The 21,785-nt window shown below is 42.4% G+C and overlaps 1 protein-coding gene across 3 annotated transcripts in view; it reads right to left on the reverse strand.

Annotated features, from left to right (window-relative positions):
- rnf213b (ring finger protein 213b) overlaps positions 1–21,785 on the reverse strand; it is a 57,404-nt gene that overhangs the window by 5,029 nt on the left and 30,590 nt on the right. The window contains exons 22-55 of one of the 3 annotated variants that reach the window (XM_076298061.1): positions 19,228–20,515; positions 18,765–18,949; positions 18,465–18,623; positions 14,490–18,353; positions 14,214–14,350; positions 14,022–14,120; positions 13,610–13,728; positions 12,906–13,019; positions 12,385–12,434; positions 12,134–12,284; positions 11,833–11,971; positions 11,521–11,709; positions 11,082–11,212; positions 10,467–10,642; positions 10,127–10,330; positions 9,672–9,859; positions 9,305–9,425; positions 9,106–9,206; positions 8,519–8,698; positions 7,975–8,120; positions 7,322–7,421; positions 6,709–6,820; positions 6,134–6,347; positions 5,575–5,765; positions 5,091–5,213; positions 4,517–4,627; positions 3,996–4,238; positions 3,703–3,793; positions 3,551–3,585; positions 3,183–3,434; positions 2,357–2,513; positions 2,025–2,119; positions 914–1,162; positions 34–166 (exon numbers count right to left, since the gene is read on the reverse strand). In XM_076298061.1, coding sequence (XP_076154176.1) covers positions 34–166; positions 914–1,162; positions 2,025–2,119; positions 2,357–2,513; positions 3,183–3,434; positions 3,551–3,585; positions 3,703–3,793; positions 3,996–4,238; positions 4,517–4,627; positions 5,091–5,213; positions 5,575–5,765; positions 6,134–6,347; positions 6,709–6,820; positions 7,322–7,421; positions 7,975–8,120; positions 8,519–8,698; positions 9,106–9,206; positions 9,305–9,425; positions 9,672–9,859; positions 10,127–10,330; positions 10,467–10,642; positions 11,082–11,212; positions 11,521–11,709; positions 11,833–11,971; positions 12,134–12,284; positions 12,385–12,434; positions 12,906–13,019; positions 13,610–13,728; positions 14,022–14,120; positions 14,214–14,350; positions 14,490–18,353; positions 18,465–18,623; positions 18,765–18,949; positions 19,228–20,515 — 9,847 coding nt within the window. Of the gene's footprint in view, positions 1–33; positions 167–913; positions 1,163–2,024; positions 2,120–2,356; positions 2,514–3,182; positions 3,435–3,550; positions 3,586–3,702; positions 3,794–3,995; positions 4,239–4,516; positions 4,628–5,090; positions 5,214–5,574; positions 5,766–6,133; positions 6,348–6,708; positions 6,821–7,321; positions 7,422–7,974; positions 8,121–8,518; positions 8,699–9,105; positions 9,207–9,304; positions 9,426–9,671; positions 9,860–10,126; positions 10,331–10,466; positions 10,643–11,081; positions 11,213–11,520; positions 11,710–11,832; positions 11,972–12,133; positions 12,285–12,384; positions 12,441–12,905; positions 13,020–13,609; positions 13,729–14,021; positions 14,121–14,213; positions 14,351–14,489; positions 18,354–18,464; positions 18,624–18,764; positions 18,950–19,227; positions 20,516–21,785 lie in introns of all 3 variants that reach the window. The other 2 variants (XM_076298060.1, XM_076298059.1) reach the window with 2 other exon arrangements.

Genomic DNA, 21,785 nt, shown 5'->3' on the forward strand with positions numbered 1-21,785 from the left:
CTCTGTAGGAGTTATCCCCAGGCTGACACGAACCTTTGTGGATCTGCTGCAGCACCTCTGTGATGGTCCTGGAGGACAGGTCTGTCTCTGTGGGGAAGACCCGCAGCAGGTCCACCTGTAGGGCCGCCAGCTCCAGCAGATGGCCCAGCTGCCTCACACAAGGGACCTGATACGGTTGTACAGGAACAGTTACGAAGGATGAGAGATGACGTTTTACATTAACACGTTTTACAAAGTGCCATTTCACATTAACATTCATTTACAACAACTAAATCTGCTACCATCTTTCTAAAACATGGGGTTTTGGTCAAGTGTTTTTTTTTTATTTTTTTCCGATTAAATAAAAATTGTGATCCCACCAATATCTTGCGGTGGTTTGTTCTGATAGTTGTGGCCTAAAGTTGCGCAAATATGTGCGAAAATGAGAAAAGGCCGAATCATAATTGCAATTGCAATTCAGGGAAGTATTGACATTTCTGTGAATTTGGCATATGGCAAGATCATAAAATCTTGGGGGGCCTGAATTCTCTAGAAGCATTTACCAGCACTTAACAACATCCCCTCTTCTTTCTTGAATAAATGTCCAGTGTAGGGCAACCCGATATCCAACCGTGCTATTTTATTCCTTGTCAATATGCTCGATTAATGATTTGGATACACAGCTTTCAAAAACAGAAGTAATATTGAGCTTTTGCCTTTATTTGGACAGGATGGTGAAGTGTGACAGGAAGTAAGTAGGAGAGAAAGATGGGGTGGGACAAAATGACCGCAGGTCAGATTCGAACCTGGGTCCCCATGCGCACTTGTGTATATATATACAGTATATATATATATATATATATATATATATATATATATATAGATAGATAGATAGATAGATAGATACTTTATCCCAAAATTTTTGTAATGTTACCTTCTTGAGGAAGAGGGAGAGCAGAGGAACCGAGTCTCGCTCATGGCTCTGCTCCACCACCTGTGTGAGGCGCTCCACACTCAGGTTTTCCGGAACGTTCCAGAAGGAGGAATGGTGGGTGGGGCAGTCGGAGGGCAGGGGCAGCATGGGCCGGGGGTCGGAGTGGAGGAGCCTCATGAGGGGGCTGCCAGACAATCGGTCGTCCGCACTGACCGCCTCCTGAGCTTGTGTTAGCTTCCTGTTCAGATCCTACGGGTACGTGTTAAAAAGTCTCTTTAAAATCATTGAAATATCACACATAATCCACCTTTGAGACTATAACAATTAATGAGCAATATGAAGAGAAATTAAAGATGAATTAATTGTCTTGAGGGCATTTTGTCTATCTATTTATTGTTCCTGTCTATTTGCACCAGGGTGATACCAACGAGAAGGGGCCGGCTGCAGAGCCGCAGACCATAGCAACCGATCTACCACCACCAATCTACCACAACGGATCTAGCACCACATGCGCTGATGTTCTTCTTACTTAGATAATAGCTGAAACTAGTTTAGTTAGTTTAGTAGCTGGTGTGTCGTGTTTCATTGGAATAAAACAACATCTATTTTTTATATAGATATATTTTGTTTTGTTTTCTGTGTATTTCGGGAGTATTTCAACCACGATTGCACTGTTATCTCGTCAGTATATGATAACGTTTTGACTATGTTACAACTGGTACGAGCATGACAAATAAAGTGATCAAATTGCAAATTTCTCCATCCTCCATCCTCTGTAAAGGAGCATTAAAAGTTGATATGAAACTAAGTTAGCATAAGCTATTAGCTAAGTAGAACATCAGCACAAGAGAACATCAGCGCATGCATGAGCTAGCTGCTAGATCCGCTGTGGTAGATTGGATGCTATATGGTCTGCGGCTCTGCAGCCGGATACTATTGATACCAACAGCTGGAAGCAAATCATACTAAGCTAATAAAAGCTGCTTTTGGTTGTGATTCTGGTAAGGAATAATGAATAATTGCAAATGTACATTGTTCCTGTCTAGGGATTTTCATTCTACAAGATGCAGAGCAAGTAGCAAGTAGCAACAAGCAAAGGTGATTTCCAAACCTGAAGTGTAGGAGTGATGACAGAGTCACAAACTGTTTTCTCCCATCGCTCACGACCCTGTCTGGAAGCCAAGTCTGCCCTCTGCTGGTATGAATCTGCAAACACACGAAGAGCAATTGCAGTGTTATTTATTTCTAAATAACAAGAGAAGATTGTAAAGTTCTACTTAAAATAATGCACAATCTCTCTTTCTCTCTCTCTCTTTCACACACACACACACACACACACACACACACACACACACACACACACACACACACACACATACACACACACACACACACACACACACACACACACACACACACACACACACACACACACACACACACCTCTGGCTGAGGCGCTTAGAATCAGGTGCACGATGATGGCAGTGTCATCCATGTTCAGGTCCAGAGAGCGTCCCAGAACCTTCATGTCCTTCTCCAGGTGATTGTAAAGAAACTCAATGACATTGTGGACTCGGTGTTGTATCATTGCGCGAACTCCCTTAAGTCACAAAGGCATAGAAGGACTGTAAGTGTAAATGCAGACCTGAATCTACAACTGACGTCTAAAATCTGGGACAGTACAAGTAATGAACAGTACAAACAGAACATAAAGGCATCCAATGCAGTTTCAGGGGTTATTTTTGCTACTGGGCTACCCCTATATGTGGATTTGTTGACAAACCAGCAAAGATAAACTCCAAAGAGCCATGTCGACTGACAAGTAAATTTTATGTGATTTTATGCAAATAGTAGGCTTTCCTGTGTATAGGCCACATTGTGTATAAACCGCAGGACAGTGTTTTATGCAAGTTGAAAAAACAAAACCATATTAATACCATATTAACTGCCCTCGTGTATTAACCTCATAGCTGAAGAAATTTTGTAAAATCAATGTATAAACCATGGCTAATAGTTGGGAAATTAGGGTTTTGCACAATTGCCATCAAGCAATTCATGATCCTTCGGGGAGAGCAAGTTTCTTTTACAGTCTATGGTTGCAAGGCTGGTTCTCTGTAGACGGCTAGGTTAGAACTATGCTAGGCACGAGATTCTCCCTATTACAGGTTAGTTTACCATCAAAATTACTTCTAAGCTGTTATATTAAGGTAAAACACTTGCATAGGATATCTCCAAGAATGACAGAGCTCTAGGGCTAACGTTAGCCTACCTGCTGATTTTGAGCTGCCCCCAACAGCATGGCCAGATGAGTGAGAAACCTGAGCAGGCAGGACTGGACAGAAGACATCTGCCGTTCGGGGGCCTCTGACCTCAGCCTGGCCTCTCCCAGGATGTGCCCGGGTTGTGTCTGATCGCCCACTCCTCCAGTCGCAAGGGTGAATCCTGCCACGGGATTGTGGCTCACGCCACCGATCGGAATGCCGCACTCTGGACATTTGGATACAGCCACAGGTTTTCCACACTAAAACAGATGGCAGACGACAAAACAGAGAGATTGTATTCCAACAGTAAGTGGGTTAAGAAATGGTATGGCATGGTACTGCACTAATATCAAAAACCCAAGATACTCTTACTTACCTCTCCGACGAAGGAGAGATGGCCATTGGCACATTCTGTCAAGAAGAAAAGCAAGCTATTCTGTAACATCCTCATAATCCAGTTCATGACTTTAAAAGAGGAAGAAACGTACTATGTAATGATGGAGTTTCCTCGCGTCATGAGATACTTACTGTACGTCTTCAGGTTTTGTTCCCTCCCAGTCGCCATCCACTGTTGTGCTTGACTGCTGTTGTCATCTGGCATGGTTGGCAAAAACGCACCCTAAAAATAGAGTTAGTTAGTTAATAGAGTAAAATTGAAGGCTTTAATCATAGCCTGTTTTATTCACAGACACACTTTATTACCAATCTATTCTTCCACTTTTACCAAATATCTTCAAAAGATCAACTACAACTGTAAACACAAGAACACCTCCATTTATTGCCCATGTTATTTATAAACCCGATTGTAATTGTTTTCTCACTGTCATGTTCTGTGGCTGTGAAGCGATGCGCTGGAGCTGAGAGAGCAGCCGGTTCCCACTGTGGAGAACGCTGCCTGCGTGGACCAGCAGCTCCAGCAGGGTGCGCCGGCGAGCAGACATGCCACGGTCCAGTTGTAGGGGAGAGCCTGGTCCTCCGACCCGATTGGATAACAAAGCAGTGCAGAAGTCTCTCAGGTCACCAGGTACATTAGTTTTTAGGAAGTCCTCTAAGGCCTTAATCTCCTGTGTAAGGAAGGCAGACCATCGGAAAAATGGTCAATGACCTTGACATACTGTGAAAGAGAAACAACTTGCAAAATAATGTAGTGCAGTGAAAAGAGGACATTTTAAATGATTTAATTTACAGTATATATTGATATTTGGTAAATATAATTCTAACAATGTTTTTACTTACGTATTTCAAAGTTAAACGGAACTACAATAAGCGACTGTGTCGAAGTAACTTAGGAGGAATTTTAGATTGCATTTGATTTGCTCCCAAGATTCTTGGCACTCGTTACCTGTGGTCTTGGACGGAGGTTAGAGTCTGGGGACACCAGGCGACAGGTGACCTGTCTGAATACGGCCAGTGAGAGGGGCACCAGGCCAGCCGCACTGGAGCCACCGGCAGCCTGGACACAGATGAAACAGAACAGTCAGATTCTTCCCTGACCACTACGGCAGCCAGAACTCCACATTTTCTACATCTTAAAGGCCCAAGTATACTTCTACAGATGCAGATCTGCAAAATTTGTCACACTGTATGTCCGGTCCATATGGCCTTTCCGTGCTGCAGCCAAATTTTGTGTCTGTGTGGGGATCTTGCGTATTACCTGTGCATACAAGTGGATGTGTGGTACAACGCCGATCCAGTTGGAGATACACACACAGATACATAAGACTGTATGACTGTACAGCATAACCGTACGCGCAGAAGTATACTCGTTGCTTTAAACTTTTTTTTTTTTTTTTTTGCTGAAGTACCGATGAATGCCTAATGCTAAGAAGTAGCCTATAAGTCATGAATCATTTAAAACCATTAAACCACTTTTAGGTTTTGTAATTTGTATGCATAGTTACTCTTCGATCACAGACCTGGAGGACAGCTTTCAGGGCATCTGTTCTAGTCTCCATCAGTGCCTGTCCAACCCCATCCCTAAGCGTCCGGTAAGACTGGCCACTGCACAAGTACCTATCCACATCTGCTGGAATTAGCCTCTGAGGAGGAGACAGTAAAGTCAGCTAAACAAAGGAGAACTGTGATCTGCACTTCATCTCGTAACTGGTATCTAAAGTTTACTGTATATTAGACTGAGTTTAATGGTATATGACACAAAACAAACTTTGAAGCAATGTCAAATACATGACATTTGAATATTTTGAGCAGGTTTTATATTCCAAGTCAGAAGTTAGCTTTTACTTTTTACTTCACTTCACATCTCATGTCTGAGAAAAACATCAAGTATACCCCACTGTCTTTAACATCCTGAGATATAGAAAGACAATGCCGTCAAGTTACAGTGAAACCTGATAAATCTCTCTGTCATAGGGAAGCAAAGCCACCTGTGCCACTGCTCACCTGCAGTCGTATGACGTCCGGAGGGAAGGCCCAGGCCGAGGGGGGGCTGTTCATGAGGGCCAGCACCCCGTCCATGCCAGCCAGTCTGTTGAGAACCCGCAGCAGGTACACACGGTACCAGTCGTTCCCACGGTACGCACAAACCGCCTTCACCTGCTCCAGGTACTTCTGCTCCAACTCCCCGAGCTCACCTGGCCCGAGAGAAAACAGAGGTTCACTTCAGAATCCCCTGCATGACTTTACAAAAACACTTGACAAGCTTTATGTGACGAGACAGGAGAGTAAAAATAAGTGCTTTTGAACGAATTAAGTAAGTACTGTACATGTTATTCTAAGACAAACTTTTCACACACATGCAGACACACATACACACTTGCATACATACGCACACACATACACACAAACACAGACACGCAAACACACACACACACATGCACACACGCAAACACACACACACGCAAACACACACACACACACACACACACACAAACACACACACACACACACACACACACACACACACACACACACACACACACACACACACACACACACACACCCTGTGGTTGCCCCAAAGCCTTCTGCAGCAGACTGGCAGCGGTGGCGAGGCAGAGTCGGAGTCGTGCCAGGGAGAGAAGGAATTCCGCTGGGTCCTGCTGCCTGGTGGGGATCTGCCCACGGGCCAGTCGGCTAAGGAAGGCCATGTCCTCCTGCAGAGTCTTCCTCTCTGCCTCCCTGTCCTTTACTGCCCCAGCTGAGCAGCGCAGGGCATCCTGTTACAAAGCAGAAACATCACAACATCCAAGACCATCAGAATATGTTAAATATATACAGTACATGTGCTTTTTAGAGGCTTTCGTTGGTAAACTAGGTATCACATAGTAGTAGCCTCAAGGTGAAGATGTAGTTATTGTCAACGGTCAATTAATGATGGCATAAAAATGTGACCGAATATTGAGACACTGACATGATCAGTCCATTGCAAGCAAACTCTTGACAAATTGACTTTAATAAAAATATATATATAAATAGCATATACACATAAATTAATCACTGGATTTGCTAACTCCCAAATAATACAGTAACTGGTCAAACTGAATACTTCAGAAAATTCCAGGGAGTTGGGAAACATACTTGGAAACAGTTGACAAATAGCAGGTAGAGCTCAGTGCGGTCCTCTTTGCTCATCAGGTTCTCCGCCAGGTTCTGTAGATAGTTCTGGATATGACCCTTCACCTGCTGGAAGCTACAGGATAAAGGAACAACAGATGATGTTTAGTGTGCTTGTGTGTGATGGCTGTGCCATTGTGAGATAGACATAGTTTAATTTGCCTTGTCCCCATAGAGTAGCTGATTTCTCTGATAAACATTTAGAATTTCTCTGAAAATTCCTAGAACCCTGTAAAGCCTTCTGTTGATGCTATCCATAGACACACAGACAGTGTGTGTGATGATGGTGGCCATAACGTTGTGTGTCTGAATGAGTCAGAAGTTGTGTATATCAAGTAACAGGAGGAGCTTTCATTTCCTTTGCTTTGTCCCAATTAAACCATCTCCTGATATATCTAAAAAAAGCTCTTTCATGAAAGGCTCCTTGAGGTTACTTGATGTAAGGAGCCATCCCCTGAAAGGATAGTATTACTTGTACATGACCAAATTACATGGTTGGACAAACCTACACCTTGTACTGTGGCCACCCACCAGGGGGCAATACAGAGGTGTCAATGCTCTGCAGCTTCAAGCATACCTGTGTTGCAGAAGAAGTTTGGGGAGTACGGAGCGAACAACCGGGCTCTGGTCAACACACTCGAGGAAAGGGGTGAGCTCTCTTGTCTTGTACACATCGCCTACAACATGAAAATATAAACGTCACCACTAATAGGTAAAACTGATTAAGTGTGTCGTACTAAGACATGGAATTATGATAAAGATGAAAAGAGTTAATGTAGCCACCTTAAGTTATCAGCAGACAATTCACCATCAGAGTACTGTTAAGTTCACTATAATATTACACCACTTGATATGAAAAGAGTTATTGTAGACACCTTCAGTTATCAGCAGACAATTCACCATCAGATTACTGTAAAGTTCACTGTAATATTACACCACTTGATATGAAAAGAGTTAATGTAGCCGCCTTCAGTTATCAGCAGACAATTCACCATCAGATTACTGTAAAGTTCACTGTAATATTACACCACTTGATATGAAAAGAGTTAATGTAGCCACCTTCAGTTATCAGCAGACAATTCACCATCAGATTACTCTAAAGTTCACTATAATATTACACCACTTGATATGACTTAACTCACTCATTTTCTTTCAATTCAGTTTCTAACCATTTCCTTACAAATGAGCATACATAGTCTCTAAGAGCAGTTCTCTGCGTTATTTGCAAACCTTGTGCAGAGATGAGGAGTGAGAAGAGAAGCTCCACCACCTCCTCTCTGGGGCTCTCACCCTCACACAGGCAGAAGCGAGACACCACCTCCAGGAAGAAGGAGTCACAGCACCTCCTCATGTGGCGGTGCTGCTCCAGTGATCTCCTGTGATAGGAAACAGCAGTTCAGTGCCTGTTTGCCTGTGCTGTCACCTCAAGTCAATGGCATGAGGTGATACAGATCCACATATAGCTGATCAGTCAATTAAATTGTCAATTAAATTGGGAATGCTTCTAATTTATGGGCTCCTCATTTATAGTTTATCATATCTTTAATCTTTGAACTTCAGTATAATATGATCAGTATAAATCAGTATATCAGTTTAACAGCTTATCAGTATAAATCAGTATACCACAATTACAAAATGGTCAAAATCATTAAACTTAATTATTATTTGCAATTACAAGAAATAATCATTAGCTATTCAATCTAATAATTAGCTATTCAATCGTAATAACAAAATCACTACAAAGCACATATGCCAGTTTTTATTCTCCACTCACTTGATACTCGCAGAGACCGCCGGCTGGAAGTCCGCTGGCAAGTCCGTCCTGCATGCGGGGCAGCGCTTCGCTGCTGTCTGAACGATTTGTTGGAGGCACCGCAGGCAGACGATGTGCTTACAGGGCAGAACACATGGCTCTGTGAGAGACTCCATGCAAACTGGACATATCAACCCGAACCTGCGAATAAGCGGGACATACACAGTGATAGAATAAATACTGTAGCATCAGTTTCAGTGTCCTGAATCAGGGAAATAGTGGATGAGGCTGATGGATGAGTTTTCAAGTCTGACAATTTAGGGAGATTTCAATTAGTCTCGACAAACACTGCAACAAGTCCAAATAAGCAAAATCTCAGAAACACACATCCGCAAGAGATGCACAGCACAAACTACACACTCCATGCATTCTGACCTGATCAATGTCTTCATAGGATGACAATAAATTCCAAAAATGTCTGTTTTGGAAGCATTACAACATTTCCCTGTGACCATCTTATCTGTCATTGTTTGTCATACAATATACAGTAGTAGGTAGTATCGTAGTGTTATGAAAGGTATTGGATGCAAATGAGCAGTTCCATTTACCGTAAGTCTCTGCTGATGGACTCATTATGGTAGGAGTTGAGAATGCGGATAAGCTGCTCTAGAGAGTCTTTGCTCTGTAGATCCGGAGCCTCCTCCATCAACTGTAAAGAGAAAGAATCCCATGAGATGAACCTGTGATGGCACAGCAATACGGAAGAACGGGTATGTTTGCAAGTGTATGTGTGCTTTCTGTAATTGCCTTATGTATAAGACTGCAGTGTTTTAGTGTCAGGGCCTCTACTCTGACTTCCTTCTTGTTGACTTCCAGGACCACTTGCTCAATGAAGGCAGCCACTACAAGCATTCCACACCACACCGTCCTGCAAGAAATCAATCTGGATCAAGCTCTCTTTTCTTTTTTTTTTCTTTTAAGGAAAAAAAATTCAACATTGAAATATTAAGGATAACATAATTGGATTTTATGAGATTTTTTTACTATCATTCTGGCTGATACGTTACTTGTATGCCATTTCTTCCTATTTTACATGAACATTTTAAAACTTATTGACTAGCTCATCTGATGTTATGTATTTCTGTTAGAAGACCTGTTTAATTGATGAAGTTACCGAATAGCATTCAAGTGTTGGAGGCAGCCAGCACTACAGAGGGCGCTGTAGTTTTGCCCAAAGGCTCTCTCCACACAAGGCTTCAAAACCTGCACTCTCTGCAGGAAGGCTCTGCTCTCTTCCAGAGAGGTCACTGTCTGAAGCTTTGTCTCTTCCACACACATTCCAAGCGCCCAAATGTCTTCTTTCTGTGATGGAAAGAAATGTAAATTAACACACCAGTCCCCTAGTAATTCCTGCATAGTGGTTAAGGAGCTGGGCTAGCATGCAGTAGCCAGAAAGCTGTGGGTTCAAGCTGTGGGTTCAATTCCTGACTTCCATCATTGTGTCCTTGAGCAAGGCACTTAACTCTTGAGTTGCTCTGAAGGACAATGTAACAATGCCCTTGTAATATAAAAAGCGCCCTGCTAAATGAATAAATGTAAATGTAATGTTAGTCAGTTTATTCATCTCACCATTTCTGTAGCCTCTCGTTGTGAATCCTTATTTAGGATCTTAGCAGCTAGATGGGGCTGCAGCTGCAGAATATGAAACAGAGTGTCCAATCGGGATGAGTAATGTCTACTTGCGGCAAGGATCCAGGCAGGACAGAGTTCGGACGCGACAGACATGGATTGCTGCAGAGCAAAGATGCAGCCCAGCACCGCTTTGCAGAGAATCTGCGGAGATGTTATAGTTCTTGAGAAATGTACCAACAGAACTGGTGGTAAAATTGTTTCAAAAATCCCATATAAAAAAGAGATTTACTTCAACTATTATACAATTCCCTGAAAATGTGTGCAAGCAGACCCTCACCGCAAGTCCTTCCTCCGACTGTACTTTAAAACACAACAGCACAAAGTCACGCAAATAGAGCAGGCCAAATTCCTGACGACCTTCCTCTGAGAGCTTCCCCAGATATCCACCGAGCTTGCTGCTGGACGCTGAGGCAACAAACTGTCGAATCCGTTGGCTGCCCTGCTGCCGATCACCTGAGCAAAACAAAAAAGAGGGCAGGGAAGACATACATATAAAATTGAGTTTTCTTTTCAGATATACACAGAGGTGTTACATTACACCTAGTGCTATAGGTAGAGGATTTCCCACAGCATCCAATCAACAACCAAGCCTATTCACCGTCAACTTTACCAGTTTAACTCAAACTTGCAGTGGGATTGGGCTACACATGAGTCTCTTGTACTCTCAGAACCCCTACTGACTTTAATGTAAGTCAATCCAAAAGCAAACGTTATGAAATATAGCCTACATTATGAAACTACATTATGCAACAAAACCCTTTTCTTCTCCAACCAGGCTTTAAACACTAGATTGAGACAAAGAGTAATATGACAAATAAGTTAAATCAGACAGTGTTTTTGTAACGCATGTCAATATAGTTTTTTCGCTGGCGCTGTTTTATCTGGATCTCACCAGGAACAAACTGGGACTCCTCCCACAGGGCGTGGTAGTAGGATCTGATGAGCCAGCTGAAGGGAGCTCGACAGGGTTGCTCTCGACCTCCCAACATCAGATTAGCCTGCACTTTAATCTCCTCTTCTCCTCTGCAAAAAAGAATTAAGGATGTGTTACTTTTAGTTTAAATACTGATGAAGTACAACATATTCACTGCTTACTACGGACACTTTTATCCAAAATGACTTACAAGTACATATGGCAATTATTATAAGGGGAGGTCACCCTAGAGCAACTTGGGGTTAAGTGCCTTGCTCAAGGGCACAGCGGTGACAGCTGGTATTTGAACCCACAGCTTTTCTGGCTACTGCATGCCAGCCCAGCTCCTTAGCCACTATGCTACCACCACCACTTTTCAATATCTGACTGGTTTTCTTCAAAGCAAAAGACTAAATACCTTGATGTCTGTGAAAAGGTTAGGTCCAATATTTGCTTGTCATCAAAGATGTCCAACCAAAAATCGATCAGCTCTTCACTTAGGCCAGCAGAGTAAGCCAGGTCCAGGTTAGCGTCTCTGTCAAGAACCTCGAGGATACGGGCCAAAATTGGGGTAAGAGTTGATAGCAGACATCGCCAAAGGGTATGCCTGAAAAATCACAGGACAGAGAAATAATAGTTTAATTCTCTCCAAATTCAATCAATCAACAAACGATCACTCATTAAATATTTTATTCGGAAATTATTATCCTAAAAAGTCATGTCATTTTACCTAAGAGTGCCACTCTCTTGCAAAGCTTGTCGCTTCCCAGCCTCCTTGCTCACCCAGTCTTTTGGGTTTGGCATGAGCTCTTCCTTTTGCGCCAAGGCGTCTACAAGTCTCCTCAGCAACACCTTCTGAAAACGTGCTGCTGCCATGCAAAAATATAACATACACATTATCTAATATTCCAATTATGCCTTTCACTGGCTTGGACTTGCATCAACATTGAAAGAATGCAAAGAATGTAGCCTGTGTCATTGTATACAGTTGCACTGGCAAGAGATTTTGAAATTATGTGTGGTTGGCTTACCACTGGATTTTCCATGGGATCCCTCAAGAAAGCCTAAAACTATACGTATACGTTCCATACTCCTGGAGTTTTGGGTATCTTTCAGCAATGACACTGCCTTTTGAATACAGGATCTCACAAGGGATAAATTATCCAGATGTACACATTTTCCCTGCACAGCCACACAAAGTTCATGATAAGGTCCCAATGTCAACAGTAAATATTGTGAAACTTTTGTACTGATAACTATAAACATACAATACAATACTTACATGTCCGGTCCCCATTGAAGCAACAGAACTGTCTTCTGTGTTCATGGCATCTGTATCTATTAACAAGCAGTTTCATCAACTATTTTCAATCACAGCCTACTTGGGACTCAGATAATCATGAATCATCTCTCGTCTAGGGAATATTGTCTTGAATTTCCCCATGGGGATCAATAAAGTATCTATCTATCTATCTATCTATCTGTAACAAGCCCTGTATGACACAACTTTGTTTAAGCTATAGAAGACAGTAGTCTAGAGTTTGGAGAGGACACAATTGTTCCATTAATTATGTATAGCTGTTTTGTCTTTCCTTAAAATGGACCTTATGATACACTGCTGATTGATTCTGTAAAAATTTAATTATGATGGACTATGAGCCGATTGAAAATGTTCATAGAATATTTCTGTGCAATTGCACCTAAATTGAGCATTATAGAATGAACTGTACCGGTCTACATGCTGTTCTAAAGCGATCCATATCTACTTGCTAACAAGTGTGCTGTGGGGCACTGTAGGCGTACCTGGACTAGGTAGAGACATCAGCTCACTCATGGAGGCGCCACAGAATGCAGAGAGGTCTAAACTCATGTCTTCCGTATCTCTGAGATCATCAATATGCACAGAGAGCCACACACCTAAAGCACATTCCAACATTAAAAACACAACAACAGTCACACGTCAATGTTTATATTACATTGTTTACCTGGACCCACAATGTGCAACAGAGCAACTGAATATATAGAATTTGGGTACCACTTTAGTTTAGTTTTAGGAACACATGTTAGCCATTAATGCATAAAATGTGTACGTAATGTGTCGTATCTGTACGTATTAGTGCTAAATAAGGTCTGTATTAAGTGTCATTACACATTTATTAGGTCTTTATTCAACAATTTACTGAATAGGTGATTTATTCTAGGCAAATCATTAAAATGCTGTTGGTCTTGATCCAAGGTTATTAAATAGTATGGATGATAGTTTGATAGTATGGATGAAAAAAGAAAGTTTATAGCATTCTAATACATTGCCTTAATATGTTACTATTCTGTCACTATAAGTCACATATTCAAACAGTGTATTAGGAGAAACTCTCCCTTTTGATCCATACTATATACCAGTAACCGTAGATCAAGACCAACTAGTAGCTTATTACCACGAATAACCCTAAACTAAAATGTTACCGCAAATGCAAACTGCAAATATATTTCTCATCAAAATGACATACCCCCTTGAAAACCAATGTATTGAGGTCCGCCTGTCATTCTAGAGAGTTTAGTGATGAAGACCACAGAACAACAGAACTCATCAGACCCCATGGCGATCAGTTCATTCATAGTGGAATACCTGTGAAAACGATTTTTGGGGCATGTCAAATGTATTCTATTTCTGAGTGATACAAACTACATGCATACATAAGCATTCAATATCTGAGGTGCCTTCAAATTAGCAAAAATAGGCTAAGATTTGTGAATGTTTAACAAAGTTTTCTTTGAGGAGGTAATTCTCCGAGAACATGCTAGGAGTTGTGTGAAATGTAACCCGAACAGTAACCATAACCGGTGAGATGGAATGTTTACACAAAATCATTCAAATTAATCTGTTTGGAGAAAACATTTTCGCCGAATTTAAACTCTTACTTTGCCGATGCTATAAGTTCCTCACTGCATTTGGATTCTTCCGTGTCCATCTGAACCAGTAAGATGTGGAGGGATTGACCAGCATTGTGGAGAAAGTGCCTGAAAGTGTTTTTAATATCAGTCAACCATGTTAAAAAAACTAGTTGCTCTAGTCATGGATAAACACTGGTGAAACCTGCAAGCCTCCATTACCGGATTTTGCTGCAGAAAGAAGCCTCTGTGTCAAATTGATGAAGGGAGAGTAGAAGTAGTCTTTCAGTGGTTAATCCCAGAGCCTTGGCTATTGTGCGCACATCAGCTTTTGTGAGCAAACTGGAGAATGTAGTTATCTAGAGACAAACATGCTTGTTATTATGCCATTAGTGGAATTACGTGAATCCAATAGCACCAATGTGACTTGGTTTAGTTACTGATTAAAATGAAATAATTGTAACTTGCAACATGTAAAAATCAACATGTAAGACATACCTCTATAAATCTGCAGTGGTTTTCAGGCTGGTTCAGATGGTTGTTAATGAAGTCTCTCAAGGAACAATGGTGCTGTCTTTGAAAGTACATTTGCTGAAGATCCTCTCTCTCCTGATTCCCCAAGTGTGAATACTTTAGTCTCAGCACTGAGTCAGGTGTAGAACAGTTTAACAGGAATGTCTTGGCAATGTCAAAGACCTCCTCCTCTTTTTTGTAATCTGTCATTTCAGAACAGTCCTCCTCAACTGTATCTTGGTCCATTTGCACAGCGTCATCCATTCCTGATGATTCTTCCTCCACAGCCATTCCTGAATGAGTTTCTTCTTGTTCTTGGCCTTCAAATTCCCCTGTGGAAGTTTCCTGTTGATCTGGAAGACTTTGCATCTCTATATCTGACTGACCAGTGCTGTCAAGGATCTTCTGCTGATTATCGCCAACAGCTTCCAAAATGTCCCCTCTTTCCCTCTGTGTGTCAGATGTTGTCTGCTCCTCAATGACTGACTCGTCTGGTACATCATCTTTGACATCTTCACCATTTTGAGCCATTTCACTTCTCAGCTTGTCTCTTTTCTCCAATGCCTGCAAGAGGGCACAGGCACAAGCGTCACTATGGAAACCCACAAAGACTTCCGATGGCTTGAACTCCTCAGAGTGTTGGCAAAATTCCTCAACCCATTCCTTGAGCTTTCCCAGGACCCGGAGTTGCCAAGGTGTGAGATCAGTACTCCTGTTCACTCTGTGTTTCTCCAGTCTGTTAATAAGAGGCACTGGGAACTGTTTGTACACCTTCTCCTGGTCCTCCACCACAACAAGTCTGAAATCCTTGTGAACTCGGCATTTGACTCGGTGTGATCCAAGTCCCAGGTCAACATACTGCTGTCCACTTAGATACACATAGTACTGATTTAACGCATCATACAGACTCTCATAGAGATTCTGAAGATTCAGGAGAATGACTGTGCGGCCAGTCTCCATGCATGTCTTCACTCGATTGACATTGCGGCAGATTTGAGAGTATTCTTGGTCTTTGGGGAATCCTGATCCAAAGACAATTTCTGGAGTGGGATACTTGCTTTTGGAAAAGATCTGCTGCTCCAGGATGTGAAGGGCAGCATTGTTGGTTGTGAGCAAAAGAAGATATCGGCATTCGTTGTTGTGAAAGTCAAGATTCTTTTCAACCATAGTTAAAGTTGAAGGCCGAGTAATTTCTTTAAGGTTTTGGAATACATTCTGAAAATATGAGAGGGGATCAAAACCATCACACTGACCACTGAAGTTCCGCAAGATGGCCTCCGCCAATTCGCTCTCACTTGGTTCGTTGTCTGTTTTTTTCACAATGGCAAAAAGCATTTTCACCAGGCTATAGTAGTCTCTGAGCCCAAAGAACTGGGTTTCGTTGCACATTTTCAAAAATGCCTCTGCTAATTGTGGGAAGAGGTGCTTGATTTTCAGTAAAATGGCCTTTGAGGATGAGCATATCCCTTGTGCTGTTTCTACCAGTTCTTTCTCACTTGGGTCCCAACGAGAGACAAAAATCCCTCTGTTCATTTTGGCTGGATCTAGGGCCCAGTTTGAGATTCCAACAAATCCTACCTTCATGTGTGGATCCGATTCATCACTGTCAATGGAGCCGTCCTCCAAAAGAGGATGCAGAGTCTTGAGGGGCATCTGTGGGGAATCTTCTGCCAGGCCAATCTCATCCAGAACCACCACTGAGACATACCTATCCATGTCCTTTTCCTTCTGGAAACGAGCACAATTTCGGAAAGTTCCAATGATCCCTTCAGGACTTGAGTGGGGACTGCACTGGAAGGAGACCATGTGCACCTCCTTGAGTTGCTGAAAGAACTCACAGTGTGAGTTCTGTCCCTGCATGGCATCAGCAACAACAGTCTTGGCAAGAGATTTTGAACTTCCTGGTTTGCCAACAAGGAAGAGTGGAATTCTCAATTCAATGCAGACCACCATGAGAAAGACATTTTCTTTCAGAGCTATGTTTTTGGCTATTGTTTCTCTTGTCTGAATCTCACTCAGAAACAAGTCCTGACATGTGAGGATTTCCTCTTCAAGGGCACTCTGGGTGTTTAGTGGTTTGGGAAAGTGTCGGCTAACAGTGGTCAGATATTCCTCTTTTGACTCCAGGGATGGGTAATAGCAAACTCCCACTGCAAGGGCAAGGCATTTCAGAGTAATCAGGGCAGTGTTCCTTTGGTCACATTGAGGAAAAAGTTGGTCCCTATGCTGGTAAAACCAGACTAGCACTCTCATTGACCTCTCTACATCCCTCAAACTGACAAAACTGCACTCATTTTCTCGACTGCGCATGTACCTTTGAGAGGCTGCCAACACATCAGAGATAATACCCTGATAACTCAGTGGCAAATCGTAATCTTGAAATTGATTCCAAACTATTTGCTTAATATAAGATTGCTCAGCTAAGTTGCTCAGCTGCCCAAAATCCCATACTAGGGGTATCAAGCTTGGAGGTAAGGGGTGAACCCTGTAAACCAACTGCCGCAGGGGGACTTTGCCAAGTCGGTCCTCAGTTTCCCCTGCCTTTACTCTGTATCCCAAGCCAGCACGCTCCAAACGTGCCACCATATCTGCTGAATGTCTCCTGTAGGGATTGCATGCAGCTATGATCTTCAAACCAGAGTTGGCTCTCAATGGGACTCCTTGCACTGTCTTGTCACAGAGAACTTCTTTGATGGCAAAGATAGCTTCGGTTGTGTTGGCCTCATCAAAAAACAGAACAGTGTCTAATTCATGATGCCTTTGATTTTCAATTGCCAATATTTCAGCCTCTTGTACCTTTCTATAGATGGTCTCTGCTGTGGTTCCTCCATGAACTTTGACAAGTTTCATATTTTGGACATTTTTGCCTTCTCTCTGAAGATCGCACAGGAAGCGAACAAGTCTTGTCTTTCCACAGCCTGTCTCCCCCATGATGATCACTGGAATTCCACAGCGGAACCTCATATGGATGGCCAACATCTTCTTCACGTTATCAGCAGTGAGTTCATAGGTTGGGTCTGGATCAAATCTGCCTTTAACCCAACCCAATTTTGCGCCCACAACATTGGAAATTCTTTGAATTTTGACCTCTCGAGGCAAGTCCTCAAAATCCTCTTGCAGAGAGATGTGCTGTCTCTCTATACCTGCAAACAGCTCTGGTGACATCACATTGCCCACCAATACGCTTCTGGTGACTGGATCAATTGCATTGAGGATGTTGTTTCTGGGGTTTTGCATCACATTAAATCCAAGAAAAGTCATAGACATATGATCAGCATTGAAAAAAATGTATGGGTGAGGCTCTGTCTCCCAACGTTTACGTATAGTCAGGTGAGCCAGAGGGTCAACTTCACCATCACCACTGCTGATAATGGAGGGACTCTGGTCAGAGATATCCAGGGATGGTGACGCAAAGTCCTGGGACATTCGGATCATGAACTTCACGATGAAGCTCTTAAATCCAGGCAATTGGTCAGCAAGAAAATCTGCATCACAAAATATAGAGCTCTCACAGTCTCTTAACTGCAGATTGAGAAACCAAGTAAAATGCTTCAGTTCAGCCCAGGATGGGTCTTTCAAACCACAGTTGGCCAGCAGGTGATGAAGGCAGTCAATGTGGTTTCCCTCTACAGACCCTTCCGCATATGCAAAACGATCCAAGTTATCATTTCGGTTGAATCTCATTAGAAACTGATATGGCCTTTGAATCCCTTCACTCTGAAACTCTTGGTCATCCATCAAAGGGTCCAAGTTTCTCTGCAATTGTTTGTTCCTGATTTTCAACTCCAATTGTTTGACTTCATTTGGTGGTCTGCAGTGGATGGTAGGTAATGTGCAAAGAAGCCCTGTCTGTAGAGAATAGAAATTAGCTATATTCTGAAGTGCTTTGACAGAAATAGTTGACTATTCAGTATTTCAGAAATTATAGAACTTATAAAGTGCATTGCACCAAAGTGGCACCTCTTTTGTTGATGCTTGACCATGAAATGCAGAGTGTGGTTGTAGAACCTCAACTGACATCAGATGAAATGCATTTCTTCTCCAAAGATTTCCTTGGTTGTCACTCAAACATCCAAGAATCAAGAACTGAAACAAGAACTCCTCCAATCCAAGCTGAACCTACAGTTTAAGACATAATTTCAGGAAAATTGTTAAGTATGGTATCTCCATTTAATGCCCTTGATGATGAGATATTAAGAATAAATAATAGCATACATTCATATTAAGTAGCACAAAACACAATTCCAATGGACTACTTACTGCAGCAGTATCAATGTGCAAAAGAACAGGATCTTGCTCTCTCAGGTGATTCAATTTCTCTGTCAATATCTTCAGGAATGCACTCATATTTACTTGTGGCTCTATTAGTCTGATCCTTATGTATTGACCACCACGAAATGTAGTCTTGAATCTCTCAAACAAACGGGTGATGTAGAGGGATTTTCCTGTGTGATGAAACAAATGCTATTAATCATAACAAGTAGCACAGATACATAGGACTGAAATAAGCTCTACTGTAAGTGAAACTTGCTACAATGCTCAAGCAGAAGACAGCAACTCATGTGCAGTTAAGTTAGTAGTGCAGTTTGTCAATCAAGTATTACTTACACCAACATTCAAAATCAGCAATAACTCAAACAAAAAATAATGTTAATATATTGTCTAAAAATGTCATTATCTATTTTAGTATCCTACATTAAATTCGAGAGAGAAATATCCTCACCAACAGCAGGACGTTCAGATGATATGATCCAAACTGATAGGTTGTCTGGGTAGACACCTTGGAGATGGTGTAGATGTGAAGGAAGACTTAAGTGGTGAGAGAGGTACCTTCTTGCCCTATCAGCTGGGGCACTTAATCCTGCTTGAACCTTGAAGTTGCTGAAGAAAGATGGAACGTATCTACCCTGGTGTGTCACAGGGCAGACCATCACCAACCGATAGTGAGGACCTGCCTTTTTGTCAAAGGCTTCAAAGTGCTCCCCCAAGGCCACACTCACATCGTAGGGCAGAAGGTCTGGATTTATCAAACTGTAGATCTTCTGGCAATTCCTCACAGCACATCTTGTGAGACATCGCCGCAGAAATATTTCAACTTGCTCTTCTGTGGTGTCTTCCTGGCACATGAGGACCTCATCAGTGGAAGGAAGTGTCTGGTCTGGACTTTGAATGTAAACAGACAGTGCAGTTCTAAGCACCTCAGTTGCTGGGCAAAGAACAAGGTTAGGCCTGCCTTCCTGAAAACCGGGAGGAAGTTTCCGCTTGACTTGATGCTCATTCATCTCAGAAAGGAAAGTGAGGAAACTCGCCAGGGTTCTAAGGTCTATTTGTTCTGTTAAGTACCTTGACATGTCTTCTTTGAAACTCTGCCAAAGGTCTTCCAGCCTCTCAACAGTGCCCAGGTCCATTATTTCATCATGAGGATGAAATGAGGGGCGAGAGTCAATGGATTCATCATTGCTATAATCCAATTCATCTTCAGACCCATAAACACTGCTATCCACACTACCCTCCTCACTGATTTCCTCAATGTTTTGTAGATCAGAGTCTGGAAGCTCTGCACTGGTACTTTCCACAACTGTCGCCTTCTCTAAAGACTTCTTAACATCACTCAGTGTACAGCCTGATTTAATGGGGGCCAGTAGATGCCAGACCTTCTGTGGCACAGAAACCCGCTTGGTACAGATGCTGTGAATTGATTCGCTCAAGTAGACCAGTTGTTCTGAAGAAAAGTGGTTCAGAGTAGGAAACTGTGACCGTATTTCAGATAAAAAAGCACACCAGTCCTTGTAGCAAGACTCCATGGAGCGGCTAAGCTCTTGTAGACGTTCTGTGACCTCTCCTTGATACTCCTTGACAACATCTTTTTGTAGCAGATAGAAATGCAACCGAATGCAGGGCTGCTCCTCATGGTTGCAATGGACGCTGGCTTTACAGTTCCGGAAAAGCATGTTTCCAGCAGACTGGAGTTGTAGAAGGATACCAGCCAGTATCTGAACTCCTTCAAATACCTGTTGATGGAGTCAAGAGAGTTAATTTGTTAAGAAAGTAGTCCCCCAAAACTGGAAATCTAAGAACTCATGCCACATCACCCACTGGATCAACCTAATTGCAGAATACATTTCAATGGAAAAAAATAATGCTCTCCAAAAGAAGCATATGTGAGCCTTTGAAGATACCTGGGGCCTATTGCACAAAACTAGGATAAGGGATTAAGCCGGGATATCTTGGTTATCCTGGCTCAATTAATCCGTGATCCAGTTGCACAAAAGCGGGATAGGGGGCAGCAGGATATTTTATGGTATAAGTTACCATGGCGATTTATTCTGTGGAGCTAGCCTGCTCCAGACCAGGCTAAATTCCAGGATCTATTTAATCTCATCCCTTATCTCAGTCAGCAGTCACCACAAACGGAAACCAATAGTTATTCCACTGCCCACTACACATTGTTATCACATATACCTAGACCCACTGTCATTATTTAAACGTTTGTAATCATTAATTAACTCTTACATACTCGCCATTCCCGACCTGTCATGCGACAATGTGACGTCACGGGAGTGCCTAACCATTTCGCGCGTGGTGGTCGCGGCACTAGCTGAAATATTCTCCTCAACAGAGGTGTTGTTTGTCGCTGTTGTGAAAAGGCTATCACTACCTACTTCACTACACACTGTTTGTTGCTGTTGTGAAAAGGCTATCACTACCCACTTCAAGCAATGAAGCCGCTAGTTGCCATGGTGAATCAGTGAATCTGTGATCGGTGGCGGGGTCTATTTGAGGGAGCCGTGAGCGCGCACTTATCCAGGATAGGTTTCACCTGGCTTGATGAATCCGTGTCTGCTCATCCTGGCTTGGTCTTTGTGCAACCAATTAAGCCTGTACGCTCTTGTTTTGGATTCATTGAGCGCAGCTCAGTAACTTATCCCGGAAGTCCTAATTCTGCGTTTGTGCAATAGGCCCCTGGTCAGAAGTCCATGGCGAGTTGTTTATGTTATTTTAAGAGAAAGTGATTAGGCGAGAGCACAGCTGAAGGCGCACTGTCATGAGATATAAGCAACTACTCTGTAGGATAAACTTTGTTTTATTCAGTCATTCAAATATAAAGTGTTTTTTCCAGCCTATGTTTTCGATGCTAACCCATTGTCAGTCAATAGTGAAAGTAACTACGGTAACTATGAAGAACTGTTTTGTCGTTGACTGACACCAAGGTGAAGTTAGCTTCACTTTGCACTTTTCACTTTTAATATACGAGTGCAAATGCGTGAAGGCGATACTATG

This window comes from Alosa pseudoharengus, unplaced genomic scaffold (genome assembly GCF_046254945.1).
Source record: "Alosa pseudoharengus isolate Yale_2024_CS ecotype anadromous, Long Island Sound unplaced genomic scaffold, YU_APseudo_1.1 YU_APseudo_1.1_scf_21, whole genome shotgun sequence".
NCBI lineage: Eukaryota > Metazoa > Chordata > Actinopteri > Clupeiformes > Clupeidae > Alosa > Alosa pseudoharengus.